Below are 15,853 nucleotides of genomic sequence, written 5' to 3' on the forward strand. Positions count from 1 at the left end.
TACTGTGTAGCGCATTGCATATGAGAAATGCATGTAAAATAAAAGGTATTCGGACGATACAGAAATATTCTGAAGCTACAGACCACAAGCACTATTACAAGCCTTTATTTATAAAAAAAAAAAAAAAAACCAGTATGTTTAGCAGGGCGGCAATGGACAGCACTGTCGTCTCACACATCTGGGACCAGGGTTCAAATCCCTGGCAGGCTCCAGTGTGTGGAGATTGCATGTTTTCCCCATGTGGTCCAGTTTCTCCTCCCCCACAGTCCAAAAACGTGTGTGGCCCCGTCCACATCCACCACATCTGCCCATAGCCTCTGGAACAGGCTCCAGCGCTAACCAAGACAAGCAGTTACAGAGGACAATGTGGTGGGTGGATTGTGTTCACAGCAGGATGTATTCAGCAATCATTTCAAAACACTGCTGTTTCACAGAATCATTGGCTGGCATTACTCAGGAGGCTGGTTTCTGGGCTGTCAGTGTCCACATCTCCCCAGTAAGGAAGAATCATGGGTAGGTATGCAGTCCGCTTTTCCAGGAGAGGCCAGAGGTGCTCGGCTACAAACTGGTTTCCTTTGGTGGAGAGGTGCAGCCCATCAGAGAGGTAGGAGGAGAAGTCCTGGGGGGGGCAGCACAGGGCTCACAGTAGCTCTATGAAGCAAACGGAGTGCCAGGTGGTGACTGTCAGTCCTGAAGGGGCTTACCTGTCCATCCTTCTGCATGAGCGTCCAGAGGTCCAGCACCTCGGCCCCACTTTGCCAGCCAGCCTGGACACAGGCTTGGGCATACTGCCCGACCACAGAGTTATGCCGGTTCAGGGGAAAGCCTGCAGAGAGATCAGCACAGAGAGATCAGCACAGAGATGGAAGCCCTAAACAACACAACCTTTTTATATGGAGACAAAGGGCCTCGCTCTTATTGTAAAACGAGCGTGAGAGCAGCAAGACGTATAATAACAACGCACAACCCCATGTTTTCCTATGAACCATTAGGGAGGCCAATGCTGGGCTTGAACCCATGACCTTCTGATCACACGCACAGAGACTTAGCCCAGTAAGCCACACAAGCCAGTACTGATACTCCACAGCTCGGTCTCCTAGTTTAGCTGAAACGGCAGCGGTGCATAACTAATGGTGAGGAAGGACTCAGAGATCCCAGGGAGGGAGGGGCTTAGAGGCAGATAGACACAGTAGGAAGGCATGCAGACTAAGGGCGTTTTTCCACCGCACCAGGTACCGTACTTTCGGTACTTTCGGTACTTCCATGAAGTGCCGAAAGTTTGGTACTTCTTTCATGTCGGTTTTCCACTGGCGTAAAAAATGGTACCGGCGCCAAATGACATCATCAGTGACCGCCCCTGACTGACAGCCCAAAATTAAAACTAACAGTTGAGGCTGTTTTTTACGGCAGTGGAAAACCGACAGGAAAAAAGTACCAAACTTTCAGCACTTTATGGAAGTACCGAAAGTACGGTACCTGGTGCGGTGGAAAAACGCCCCTAAAAGATGGGGGAGGAGGGCCAGACTCTATACAAAAGAAGACCTTTTGGGGAGGGGGTGGGACACACACACGGAGGGAGAGGGGGGGGGGTGGGGGACACGGACACTGAGGGAGAGGGGGGGGGGTGGGGGACACGGACACTGAGGGAGAGGGGGGGGTGGGGGACACGGACACTGAGGGAGAGGGGGGGTGGGACACTTTTGACACCCTTCTTAATAGGTTAAGCAGTTACAGAAAATGGATGCTTTTGGACTGAGGGGGGGATAAACCAATGATGCCACAATGACACAGGGAGAACATGCAAATTCCACACACAGAATGCTGATGGGAGCTGGAGCCCAGGTTCTGGAGATGACAGTGCTGACCAGTTATCTGTACTGGCTTGTGTGGCTTACTGGGCTAAGTGTCTGTGCTGGTGATCAGATGGTCATGGGTTCAAACCCAGTGTTGGCTTGCCTGTGGGTTTATAGGAAAAGATGGGGTTGCTTATTATTATAAGTCTTGCTGCTCTCACACTTGTTTAATAATAAGATGGGGGCCCTAACTGTGGCAGTCTGCTTTTTCCTAACTATATATTCTGAGGGGGGATCATCTGTCTTGACCTCCATATGTTTTTGGGGTGGTGGTTGTGCATGATGTCATGGGGGGGGGGGGGGGAAGAAGCTTGAACCCTAGTGCTGGGAGCATGAGGCAACAATGCTAACCACTACCCTACCAAGCCACCCCCAACCCTTTTTTGTTTTTAAAGATAAGCCTGGATGTCCTTTCCTCACCATTCGTTATGCACCGGTGCCATTTCAGGTAAACTATGAGAACGAGTTGTTGAGTATCTGTACTGGCTTGTGTGGATTAGTGGGATAAGTGTCTGTGCTTGTGATCAGAAGGTCAGAGGTTCAAGCCCACCCTTGGCCTGCCTGTCCTTTATTTTGATTTTGCCTGGATGTCCTTTCCTCACCATTAGTTATGCACCGGTGCCGTTTCAGCTAAATTAGGAGACCGAGTTGTTGCAAGTCTGTACTAGTTTGTGTGGCTTAGTGGGCTAAGTGTCTGTGCTTGTGATCAAGAGGTCATGGGTTCAAGCCCAGCCTTGGCTGGCCTTTGGGTTTAGAGGAAAAGATGGGGTTATGGGTTGTGTGTTACTATTATAATTTAAATTATATTTAATATTTCAATTGAGGCCCTTTCCTAATTGGCAGGGGAGGGAGGCTTGAACCCTGGTCCAGGAAGTGTGAAGCAACATTGCTAACCACTACCCTACCAAGCCACCCCCACCTTTCATTGCCTGGATGTTCCTTCCTCACCATTCGTTATGCACCATTGCCGATTCATGTAAACTAGGAGAGCAAGTTGGTGAGTATCTGTACTGGCTTGTGTGGCTTACTGGGCTAAGTGTCTGTGCTTGTGCTTGGAAGGTAATAGGTTCAAGCCCAGCCTTGGCCTGCCTGTCCTTTATTTTGATTTCGCCTGGATGTCCTTTCCTCACCATTAGTTATGCACCGGTGCCATTTAAGGTAAACTAGGAGACCGAGTTGTTAAGTATCTGTACTGGCTTGTGTGGATTAGTAGGATAAGTGTCTGTGCTTGTGATCAGAAAGTCAGGGGTTCAAGCCCAGCCTTGGTCTGGCTGTCCTTTATTTTGATTTCGCCTGGATGTCCTTTCCTCACCATTAGTTATGCACCGGTGCCGTTTCAGCTAAAGTAGGAGACCGAGTTGTTGCAAGTCTGTACTAGCTTGTGTGGCTTAGTGGGCTAAGTGTCTGTGCTTGTGATCAGAAGGTCATGGGTTCAAGCCCACCCTTGGCCTGCCTGTCTTATATTTTGATTTCGCCTGGATGTCCTTTCCTCACCATTAGTTATGCACCGGTGCCGTTTAAGGTAAACTAGGAGACCGAGTTGTTAAGTATCTGTACTGGCTTGTGTGGATTAGTAGGATAAGTGTCTGTGCTTGTGATCAGAAAGTCAGGGGTTCAAGGCCAGCCTTGGTCTGGCTGTCCTTTATTTTGATTTCGCCTGGACGTCCTTTCCTCGCCATTAGTTATGCACCGGGGCCGTTTAACGTAAACTAGGAGACCGAGTTGTTGAGTATGTGTACTGCCTTGTGTGGATTAGTGGGATAAGTGTCTGTGCCTGTGATTGGAAGGTCAGGGGTTCAAGCCCAGCCTTGGTCTGGCTGTCCTTTATTTTGATTTCGCCTGGATGTCCTTTCCTCACCATTTCCTCAGACCATTTCCTCACCTTTCCTCAGACAGAGTGTCTGTGCTTGTGCTCGGAAGGTAATGGGTTCAACCGAGTTGTTGAGAGTCTGTACTAGTTTGTGTGGCTTAGTGGGCTAAGTGTTTGTGCTTGTGATCAGAAGGTCATAGGTTCAAGCCCATGGGTCCTCTATTTTGATTTCGCCTGGATGTCCTTTCCTCACCATTAGTTATACACCGGTGTCATTTCAGCTAAAGTAGGAGACTGAGTTGTGGAATATCTGTACTGGCTTGTGTGGCTTACTGGGCTAAGTGTCTGTGCTTGTGCTTGTGCTTGGAAAGTAGTGGGTTCAAGCCCAGCCTTGGCCTGCCTGTCCTTTATTTTGATTTCGCCTCGATGTCCTTTCCTCACCATTAGTTATGCACCGGTGCCGTTTCAGATAAACTAGGAGACCAAGTTGTTGAGCATCTGTACTGGCTTGTGTGGCTTAGTGGGCTAAGTGTCTGTGCTTGTGATCAGAAGGTCATGGGTTCAAGCCCAGCCCAGCCCAGCCCAGCCTTGGCCTCGCTGTCCTTTAATTTGATTTTGCCTGGATGTTCCTTCCTCACCGTTAGTTATGCACCGGTGCCATTTCAGCTAAAGTAGGAGACCGAGTTGCTGAGTATCTGTACTGGCTTGTGTGGCTTAGTGGGCTAAGTGTCTGTGCTTGTGATCGGAAGTTCATGGGTTCAAGCCCAGCCTTGGCCTGTCTGTTGTGAAACTGAATTTTATAACAATGAAAGTTCTTATCACATGATGTCTAACTGGATTTTTTAAGCCTAAAGTAGGAAAGCATGAGTGTCTTGGTGGTGCAGTGGTGCAGTGGTAGCACTCTGACCTCACACCTCGGGGACCAGGGTTCAAGCCTTGGCCAGGGTGCTGTGTGGAGGTTGCATGTTCTTCCCAAGTCAGTGTGGGGTCCCCCCCCATGAAAAACATGCCCAAGTGTGTGTGTGTCTATCCCCCCCCCTCTCCCAATGTGTGTGTGTGTGTGTGTGTGTGTGTGAGAGAGAGTGAGAGGGGGTGTGTGAGAGAGAGAGGGGTGGGGGTGTGTGTGTGAGAGAGAGAGAGTGTGAGGGGTGGGGGTGTGAGAGGGGTGGAGGTGTGTGAGGGTGTGTGTGTGTGAGAGAGAGGGGTGGAGGTGTGTGTGTGTGAGAGAGAGGGGTGGAGGTGGGTGAGGGTGTGTGTGAAAGAGAAGGGTGAGAGAGAGGTAAAGTCTGTCCACCCCAAAAGAAAACCTTTTAGCTCTCTCACTCACCCCACCCCACCCCACCCCACCCCACCTCTCTCTCTCACCCCCCCCCACCCCTCTCTCTCTCTCTCACCCCCCCCACCCCTCTCTCTCTCTCTCTCACTCTCTCACTCACACCCCCCCACCCCTCTCTCTCACTCACTCACTCACTCCCACCCCTCTCTCTCACTCACTCACTCACTCCCACCCCTCTCTCTCACTCACTCACTCACTCCCACTCACTCTCCCACACCTACCTCCCTCTCTCTTGGAAGGGGTGGGACACACACACACACACTCTGGGAGGGAGGGGTGGGACACACACACACACTCTGGGAGGGAGGGGTGGGACACACATACATTGGGAGAGGGGGGCAGACACACACACACTTGGGCATGTTTTTCAGACTGTGGGGGGACCCCACACTGACTTGGGAAGAACATGCAAACTCCACACAGCACCCTGGCCAAGGCTTGAACCCTGGTCCCCGAGGTGTGAAGTCAGAGTGCTACCACTGCACCACTGCACCACCAAGACACTTCCTACTTTAGGCTTAAAAATCCAGTTAGACATCATGTGATAAGAACTTTCATTGTCATAAAATTCAGATTCACTACAGGCAGACCAAGGCTGGGCTTGAACCCATGACCTTCTGGTCACAAGCACAAACACTTAGCCCACTAAGCCACACAAGACAGCACAGACGCTCAACAACTTGGTCTCCTACTTTAGCTGAAACGGCACCAGTGCATAACTAATGCTGAAGAAAGGACATCCAGGCAAAATCAAAATAAAGGACAGGCAGACCAAGGCTGGGCTTGAACCCATGAACTTCCGATCACAAGCACAGACACTTAGCCCACTAAGCCACACAAGCCAGTACAGATACTTAACAACTCGGTCTCCTACTTTAGCTGAAATGGCTAAGTTATGAAAAAGAAAAAATCAATTCACCGAGTCTTGAAATATAAAACTGAAAAATAGGATCGGTCGGGTTCATTTCACTACATGTTGTACTTGTTATAACTATGTATGTGACGAATAAAGAATCTTGAAATCACAACGAACAAGTCGCTCAATGAGAATGAATGACGCAACCGACTGGCTAAGCTGCTTCTAGCGCCGAGGTGGTTAAAATGGTACGGTCCACACTAGGGGTGTCTGAAATCGTTATCCATAAAATTTTCCTACAAGTTGAGGTTATCTTTCTTTTAAAAAAAACAAAAAAAAAACAAAAGAAAAATGTTAAGACCCCCCCCCCCCCAAACTGCTATTTTTGTCTATTTGGGGGGGGGGTCTTGATCGGGGGGTACTGGGGGGTACAGTACCCCCCGATCAAGACCCCCCCCAAATAGACAAAAATAATTCGAACCATGATTTCACGAGTGATGATTTTGACGAGAGAGATTGCTGCTTCCTCTAAACCTCCCGCAATCGCGCAGCTCATTTCGCTCTGCCCTGCCTACTGAGAAACTGGCTCATTTGCATACTAACAGTGATTGGATGTTTAGCTGGGGGGAGGGCGAGTGGGGGATCTCGGCCGAGTGCTGCGTGAGCCCAAGAGTGTCCAGCTGCAGACTAGAGCTTAGATCGGGCCCAAAAAATTAAACCCGACCCTACCCGAGCCCGTGCACCTTGTGTCCGAGCCCGACCCGGTCCGACACATTAACTGTAATTATGAGCCCGAGCCCGATTTAAACCCGACTATTTTTTAATACGTGAGCCGTTGTAACAGACGTTCTCAACTACAATTCTAAGTTGTTTGAACTACAGAAATTAGTTTAGATTTATCTTAATGAAAAATGCAACAAGGACGAAGCATGTAAACTGCATTGTTTGTTTATTCAGAATGGATTTTTGAGACACGTTTAGAAGAAAAGCACGTTTTCACTTATCCAGTTCGCTTGCTGCTGGAACCAGTTTGTGTGCTCGGCATCGAACTTTAAGTAAAGGGTTAAGAAAAAGGTTAAATCCTTCCGTAAGCAGCCAACGAGGTATGTGTTAATTAAGTTTTAGTTAAGTTTGTTGTATTTAGCCATGTAAATGTAAATGCTAACTGAGGTTCGTGTTAACTGTATATGAATTCTCTAAGCTGTCTTTATTGTTATTTATGTTTATATTTCATTTGAATTTCAATGTTTGTTAGCTAATATTGTAAGTAAATGTGCTTGATTTTGTGTTTCCGTATCTGTATTTAGTTCTCACGTCTGCCATGATGGTGATAATAACGAAGCCACTGTCTTTCGAATAAACCGTCGGCTCAGTTAAATGCAAAGGACTCTTGTGCTCGTGTCTTACGGGAGGGAGCTACATTTATAATTATGGCATAGCTCTCCACCCAATTAGGCTAATTAAGTAATGATTTAAAAAAAAAAAACCACACACAAATGCTTGATCATGGCCCCGCCCGGCCCGGCCCGAAGATAGTGGCAGGAAATATCGGCCCGACCCGGCCCACGGGTCGGGTCGGGTCAGGTCGGGTCTGGGCTCGGGCTCGGGCAGAGAATCTAAACTCTACTGCAGACGCCTGCAGAGTGGAGCTCCACCGGAAATACGTCACCTCCACAGGAAATACGTGTTTTAAGGGGCGTAAAGTGGAGCTCCACAGGAAACACGTGACATGGAATTATTTTTACAGGCCTGTGTTGACCAGCGGGGCCTCCGGGTTAATGCTGTCTGTTATGAGAAAGATTAAATTACTGGCACATGAGTGTGTTGATTGATTTTTTTTTTTATTTAATTCTGTTTGTTGTTGCTGTCTAAATAAATTTAGCAGTTGATTGAATATAATTGTTACATGTTGATCATCATTTATACAACACATACAGGGCTGCATATAACTGGTACGCAAGTACGCATTCACCTTTAAAAGCGATACGTGCGGCAATCGATTGCTGTGACAGTGTAAATGCGTACGTATTTTATGTGCATTTGCGCTGATATGACAAGAAAATACCGTGCATTTCAACCTATATACCGCAAATGAAGTACGAATTAGCATATACAGGTTAAAATGCACAATAATTTCTTGTCATATCAGCGCAAATGCACATAAAATACGTACGCATTCGCGCTGTTCCAGCAATCGTATATAGTATATGTTTATAACAGTTAAGGCAAGACCAATATATATATTAGTAATGTGTATGGAAAGTAACATAATAGCAATTGCGTATGTATGGCATGTTTATAACTGCTCATCTTATGACCAATATATATATTCCACAAACTAGATCAGACCAGATATATATATATATATATATATATGTGTGTATATATATATATATATATATATAATAATTTCTCTAGCGTATAAATGAACAAAAACATACTTTTTGAGAATTTTACAACTGAAATTCCGCTGTAACACACAGTTTGGTCACGTGTTTCCTGTGGAGCTCCACTTTACGCCCCTTAAAATCACGTATTTCCTGTGGAGGTGACGTATTTCCGGTGGAGCTCCACTCTACAGGCGTCTGCAGCTGGACCCTTCTCCGTGAGCCGGCGCACAAACAGAACGCGGAGGGAAAGAGCGAACAAGAAGTGAAACTTATCATCTCGTTTGTGCCTTTTTCAGTGGATTTTTCAGCTACTGTAGTAAATCTTGTCCATATTCAGTTTGTGGGTAATTATTATTTTCTTCCTCAACTTCTAAAAGTTTGATTTAAGGGGGCAGGACATTTGCTTAAGGGGGTGTTGCCGTCTCTTGCCCAGCGTAGAGCCGGCCCCGACATACATGTTGGCTAACAAAAGGCATATGTGCACCAACTAACAGCAGAGATTTACCAGTATACAATAAAAACCACCGTCGTCTCTCGATACAAACCTTTAATTATATTCTCCAACATTGAAAACACAAAGATCGCTCACAAAATCACAAAAAACCTGCGGGGTGTACTGTAGTTCGTTTTTACAAAAAGCTAACCAGTGTCAGAATTAAATTCACGAGTCATTTCGCTCTGACACAGCTCTGACAAGTATCATACACGCGGTTATAGGACGGGACGATATGGCAAACATTTATATCACGATATATTTCTTAATTTTGGTCGATACGATATAATTCCGATATCGATATGGACAATATTAAAAAGCCTCAGGAAAAAACTGCCGAGGACACACACAATGGATGTCTGCAAACTGAATTTTCAAAGTCTATAATACCTCCAGGCTCCTCCTATTAAAATTATATAATTTTTTTTAAAATAAAAACAGTACAAAAAAAAATAAGGTTCACTTTTTATTTGTATTTAGCCTTTACAAACAGGAAATGTGAAATAAACTATCAAATAAATAAAACTCTCAGACTCAGCTTATTAACAATAATATATTTCCATTTAAACTAAGACAGGCTGATTATTCATATACTGTATATTATATGATACAGTATATATGTATATCGAAATATCGGAAATGTGTTTAAAAATCGTATCACCGTTATTGAAAAAAATTATATCGCGATATATATTGATATCGAATTATTGTCCAGCCCTACGCGGTTACTATGGTTTCTTTACAAAGTTTAAAATGCTTTGTTGCTTTTGCCTTTAACAGTCTGCTTGAAAACAAATGCTTCAATATTATTTATGCTGTCTAAAAAAGTTTTACCTGGATCGCGTTTCACAGCTGCGTTGTTCAGCAAATTACCATGCGAATGCGATTTGAATACACGCTGTTTAGCACTTGTGATACATTTTTAAAAGCCGCCGAATCGTCACGGGGATCGAGATAACCGATGTTAAGTGGCGATTTTGGCCCTCTTTTGTGCTCGAGATATTAGGGTTCGGCGACATAAAAGAATCGACATAACCGATGAGAAAATGCTAAGACAAAGAGGGAATTTGCCGGTTCCCTCTATACATTTGGTATATTCAAATGTATATCGAAATATCGGAAATGTGTTTAAAAATCGTATCACCGTTATTGAATAAAATTCTATCGCGATATATATTGATATCGAATTATTGTCCAGCCCTACTTATAACTTAAATAATAACACACAACCCTTAAGCCCATCTTTTCCTCTAAACCCACAGACAAGGCAAGGTAAGACTTGAACTAGGGATGCAAATTATCGAGTAATTCATTAATCAATAGTTGTTTCATCTTATCGATCGATGATCGATTAATTGCTAAGCGGCAATTTTTCTGAGAAGCTGAATTTCCCTCTGAATAGGTTCCATCTACTGCAGGGGGTATTCAACTAAAATTTAAAGAGGTCCAGTTAGAGAAAAATTCTTGAAGCAAAGGTCCGGAAGATTATAATGTCTAACTATTTAATAGTGTGATATATATTTAAGTAGCCTATTAGTTGCATCAACATTCTATGTAATCAGTACCTGACTGTCAAATAAAATTAATTCAGTACAATTCAAAATCGTTTTGACATTTATTGTCACGTGACATAGAACTTATGTCAGCTGGCTGGAGTGAGATTTTCAATTCGAGATGTCTGCACACATGTAACAGCTTCTTACCTTGTAAATAGTCTGCTTTTGTATTTAACCATGTAAATACACTTTTGACGTAATTTTAGGTTTTATAATGGAATAATATAGATTTGCCGTAAGATTTCCAGCATGAGTCTGAAAGCCTGAGTGTCATGCCAGATGCTTGACATTTGGCAACCCTGAAAACGTACATTTTTTGTTTCACATGAGTTTATTTATATAACAGATAACATTACTTTATACATATGTTAAAATGCAGAAACTTCAACGAACATGAAATCAACAATAAACTAGCTACGTCTATTTATCCAACGTGTTATATAATACATATTGTATTTGAAAACTTTTCAGCTTTACAATTTCAGGAGAGCGCAGCCACTCTGTTAGGAACATTACGCTTTTAGTTTGCGGGTGTTAGCTTCGCTGCTGCTAATAACATGAAAGGCACATTAGCGCAGACAAAGGGCTGCATACGCCGAACTATACGTCTTGCTTGGCGGTCAAAGGCGTTTTTACGTTCATTGGCGGTTCTACTGCTAAACCACTACCGAAAAAACTACAAACGCTGCGCCGGTTAAAATAAAAAACCGTCAGGTTTTAAATAATAACTAAATGTTTTGGCTGTCTGTCCGGGTCCGTATGGGACAGTTTCTGGGTCCGGACCCGGACCGCGGTCCGCCTGTTAGTGACCGCTGATCTACTGTATACGTAACATAGAATGCTATCTTCTATATGATATGAAGAAAAAATGCAAATCATATTCCTTAATCAAAGGTTTATTCTGAGCTCACTTGAAGTGGCTCCATACTGCACTCCGTTTTGCCCTCTTCATCCTGTGTACCGTTTCTCTTTTATCTGTTGTTTGCTTGTGTTCCCGCGTGTGCGTCAAGTACGTCTGACGTCAAGTGCGCCCCACGAGGACTGGCAAGGAATTATGGGTTCAAAATACAATTAATTGCAATTAATTAATTTTAATCGAGTAATTTCTTATCGACAATTAATTGATAATCGATTAATTGCTTACATCCCTAGCTTGAACCCATGACCCTCTGATCACAAGCACAGACAATTAGCCCACTAAGCCATACAAGCCAGTACAGACACACAACAACTCGGTCTCCTACTTAGCTGAAACGGCACCGGTGCATAACTAACGGTGAGGAAAGCAGGGGTAGAATTACTTTGTTCGGGGGGCACAGCAATGTTTGCCTTTTATACCCTCAAATATAGGAGGGCACTAAGGCATTTTCCCGTAGGTTCGGAGGGCACCAAGGCAATCAAGAATTACTGGCCAGGGCACTGAGGCAAAAAGGTATATAGCCGGACGCATGAAATATTTAGCAGTCTGACATTTTCAAGGGCAATAAATGCATTAGCACCCTGTGAAATAGTGTTAGACTAGCTATTGAAAAAAAGATGCTGTTGCCTTCATTCACCTACTCAGTAATGACGAAATGTTTTATGAAAAAAAAACAGAACCAGCTATTGTCAGTGATAAAAACTTTAATTTAATGAACATTATTGACACTAACATGACTAACAGAACTTCAAAATAATGCATGAGTGACCATATTCAAGCCAACTAACTAACACTCGCCAACTGTCCCGAGCCACTCAAACACTCTCGCGAGCCACTTGCTAACTGTCCCGCCCAGTGCCGCGAGCCACTACGAACTGTCCCGTGACAGCAGCTGCAGGACAGTACAGTTTATGCTCTAACTCCTTCTCCGTTTTCACTTCAATTCAATGCACATCTGGTATCAATTATTTCAATCTTCTATGAATTATTACAGTCTATTATAAATTATTACAACGTCAAGTAATGACAGATAATTTCCATAACAATAGATGCGGTATGATTGGGAAAGACATGCATAACCAGTGAAATTACCTAAAAAATTTGGTTATTTTCAGGGTCTTAGAAGCAGCGGCCGTCATCTCAGCCTGCTTTCTTTTTTCACCCGATCTTTGGTAGGCATATTAATTGGAACTTTGTGGCCTTATAACAGGTCCTTAACATGTATTTGTCGATGTAAATCGATGATTGTTCACGTGCCAAAAATACCACCAATACAGCCTCACTTTCAAAAGAACTTCTAAACCTTCTCACCCTCCCTATTCTATGATCATGTTGCTATTAGTTTCGGAGGGAGGTAAGCATCGGCTAGAATAGCCGCTCTGAATAATTTAACCATGGAGGCGTGGCTAACGTAAAATTATGGGATGCGCTTATCAACCCAGATATCATGGACATGGCGACAGAGAAGTAAAAAACGGAAGAACTTGTTCTTGATTTCATAAGTTTATTGACTTTATTATGATCTAAACATACACAATAGGGCACAAAGGCAACTGAGGAAGAGGGCACTGCAAGTATCTGCCGGCAAGAACTTGTAAATATTCAGGGCAGCACGGCAAATTGCTAAGGCACGGCGGCTTTTGCCGTAGATGCCGTCGATAAATTCGATCCCTGGGAAAGGACATCCACGCAAAATCAAATAAAGGACAGCCAGGCCAAGGCTGGGCTGGGCTTGAACCCATGACCTTCTGATCACAAGCACAGACACTCAGCCCACTAAGCCACACAAGCCAGTACAGACACTCAACAACTCGGTCTCCTAGTTTACCTGAAACGGCATCGGTGCATAACTAATGACGAGGGAAGGACATCCAGGCGAAATCAAAATAAAGGACAGGGGTGGCTTGGTAGGGTAGTGGTTAGCAGCATTGCCTCACACTCCCAGGACCAGGGTTCAAGCCTTCCCATCATGCACAACCACATGTGGAGGCCAAGACATATGACCTCAGTCCCCCCCAAATATACAGTTAGGATATTATTATTAAGCTTATTATTATTATTATTAAACAAGTGTGAGAGCAGCAAGACTTATAACAATACACAACCCCATCTTTTCCTATAAACCAACAGGCAGGCCACAGCTGGGCTTGAACCCATGACCTTCTGATCACAAGGACAGACACTTAGCCCAGTAAACCACACAAGCCAGTACAGATACTTAACAACTTGGTCTCCTAGTTTGCCTGAAACGGCACTGTTGCATAAATAATGGTGAGGAAAGAACATCCAGGTTTATCTTTAAAAATAAATAAATAAAATAAAATAATAAAAATAAAAAAAAAGGGGTGAGGGTGAGGCTTGGTAGGGTAATGGTTAGCAACATTGCCTCACACTCCCAGGACCAGGGTTCAAGCCTCACCCCCCGCCCATGCATGTCTCCATTTCTCCAAATGCCAACATCACTGTTCTCAATACAGAAGGGAAAAATTCTCTACCAAGCAAGACAAGTTGTTTCTCTACCAAGCAAGACAAAAACCCTTATATAACAGGCCTTTGTCATCTATTGATGCTTTTTCTAAGAAATTTCACTAAACAAGGACAAAAGGCTTTACTGTTGTTGCTTTGCGTTCAAGTAGGTGTAGCCATCAGGCAGTGAGACTTCTATGCTCTTTGTCAGTAGAGCCAAAGGGGCCTGTCATGGCCTACTCATACCAGCAGACAGGGGGCGCTCTGGGCCCTTGCTCTCACACCAGCAGATAGGGGGTGCCCCAGACCCCTCCACTCACCTTTGAAGAGACACTCCTTCTCCCAGGCAGGCTCGTGAAGAGGTGGAGGGGTGATCAATATAACCTTGTCTGCAGATATCTCCACTGAGGACAGGTGTTTCACAATGTCTTTCAGGTTCTCTACATACTCCTGCATTGGGACGTGCTGCTGTGGATTTTTGTCTGAGAACAGGGGACCAGTGTGATCAAATCAAGGAGTCAAAACCACAACGATCTGATAATATCCTAATTTCAGGCAGCACAATACTCAGATCTGTCATACAAGTCATTTATCATTCAACTGACAAGAAGTAGTAATCAGTCAAGAAAAAAAATCTACAGCAGTGTATAAAAGGGAATTGTTCATCCTACCGGCACAAAAATCTCGAGAACTCTCTGTTCTACATGTTTATATCGTGACATTTTAGCACCAACGATCCATGGAAGAACACAGAGCACTTGCCTTGCAAAGAGCAGTCGTTGGCTCCGAAGAAGACGGTAACGGCGGCGACGTTGTTGTTGTTAATGATGCGCGAAAGGATGATCTTGGCCCATCTTGAGTTGTATCCCGAGAATCCTCGGTTCACCACATCGCATTTCCTTCACACATGAACAAGATGCTGAGCAAACAAGGGACTATGCTCGCACTTATCCCTTATAACAACGTTAATGACATTCAGTAGGCGTCGGGTGTTGCGTTTCTGACATCTTTCCAAACAACTAGTAAAGTAAAATAAGAAATTAATATACAACGCGTCTGAAGCCGTCTTTCAGATGTAATACTGACCTGGCTAATTTATTTGCTATTTCGGAGCCCCATCCGTTTGCTTGAAAAGAAAACTGCAAAAAGAAGACAAATCTAGCCAAATGCCAACCTATAAATGATGAAGACGTTCAGTGATAAAACAGTAACAAAACATAAAGTCAGATATTATCATGGTATATATGGGCCGCATAATTCCGGTCATCAGTCCTGCATGTAATCAAAATCCAGTTAAACGGTTAGGAATACACTATACAGCTGCAGTTCGAAATACAAAATCGGATTCAGCTGTGAAGGGGAAAATATAATCAACATTACATACTACATGCATTATAATAATCACTTTCATTTGCACATACCTGTGTGATGGAGTCTCCAAAAAGAACAACTTGAGGCCATGCAATACTCCACAGTTTAGACATACTGCACCTGACTAATTGCCGTTTCTGTCAATAGTACCTTGACCCGGAAGTGAACCCTTGAACCGCGGCGCCTAACATTTAGCGCCCTCTGTCTGGCAGGAGGCTCACTTGTACGCAAAGCCGTCGTGGAGCCTTATCCGTCGGAGCTCCTTGGTTCACTTTTGTCTTCCACCTCTTAACACTTTTAATATAGTATACGGGTCAAATGAAAAATATAACATTTAAAAACATACATCGGTAATTAAGGGTCCAAAGCACGTAGTGCTATTTCCCTTTGTATTTGCTACGTAAATCGTTTAAGCTGGGCGACTTGCATAGCTGACATATCGGAAGAATATTGTGGGACGGGGATTATATGAAACTAAAATAAGGGTATGAAGCTTGTTCTTATGTCTATGGGAAAATTTTTATTTTATTTTTTTGCTTTGCTGTTTTTTATACAAGTTATTCACCATCAGCCACCTCTCCCATCGTATTGCTCTCGCTGCCAGTGTGGTCAGAACACCTGAAGTCATATTGTTACCGCAGTTACTGCCACTGTGCCGCACCTGGGTCGGCACCTCCCTCACCACGCCACGTGACAAAACACTAGGTGCAGAATGTCACGCCGGGCCTGGCCTACACCTCCCTCACCACGTCACATGACCAACCTGCCAAAACACAACGCAGAGAGTCATGCCGGGCCTGGCC

At 44.3% G+C, this 15,853-nt stretch overlaps 1 protein-coding gene across 1 annotated transcript; it reads right to left on the minus strand.

Moving 5' to 3' along the window:
- Nucleotides 1-377: 377 nt before the first annotated feature.
- On the minus strand, nucleotides 378-15,218 carry iah1 (isoamyl acetate hydrolyzing esterase 1 (putative)). Its single transcript, XM_072698771.1, has 6 exons — nucleotides 15,101-15,218; nucleotides 14,766-14,818; nucleotides 14,442-14,578; nucleotides 14,000-14,161; nucleotides 705-826; nucleotides 378-619 (listed from the first exon to the last, which is right to left on the minus strand). Exons 1-6 carry the CDS (start codon nucleotides 15,161-15,163, stop codon nucleotides 437-439), a joined length of 720 nt encoding a protein of 239 aa, XP_072554872.1. The 5' UTR covers nucleotides 15,164-15,218; the 3' UTR covers nucleotides 378-436.
- Nucleotides 15,219-15,853: the final 635 nt, after the last annotated feature.

Source organism: Paramormyrops kingsleyae, chromosome 14 (genome assembly GCF_048594095.1).
Source record: "Paramormyrops kingsleyae isolate MSU_618 chromosome 14, PKINGS_0.4, whole genome shotgun sequence".
NCBI classification, from domain to species: Eukaryota; Metazoa; Chordata; class Actinopteri; order Osteoglossiformes; family Mormyridae; genus Paramormyrops; species Paramormyrops kingsleyae.

What these genes read in the sequence shown, in the direction of transcription:
- iah1 (XM_072698771.1), bottom strand. Translation starts at nt 15,163, where the DNA reads ATGTCTAAACTGTGGAGTATTGCATGGCCTCAAGTTGTTCTTTTTGGA. An exon ending in TTGGAGACTCCATCACACAG is followed by an intron (nt 14,819 to 15,100) that starts GTATGTGCAAAT and finishes TTCTTTTTGCAG; the next exon opens with TTTTCTTTTCAAGCAAACGG. An exon ending in ATAGCAAATAAATTAGCCAG is followed by an intron (nt 14,579 to 14,765) that starts GTCAGTATTACA and finishes TCATGTGTGAAG; the next exon opens with GAAATGCGATGTGGTGAACC.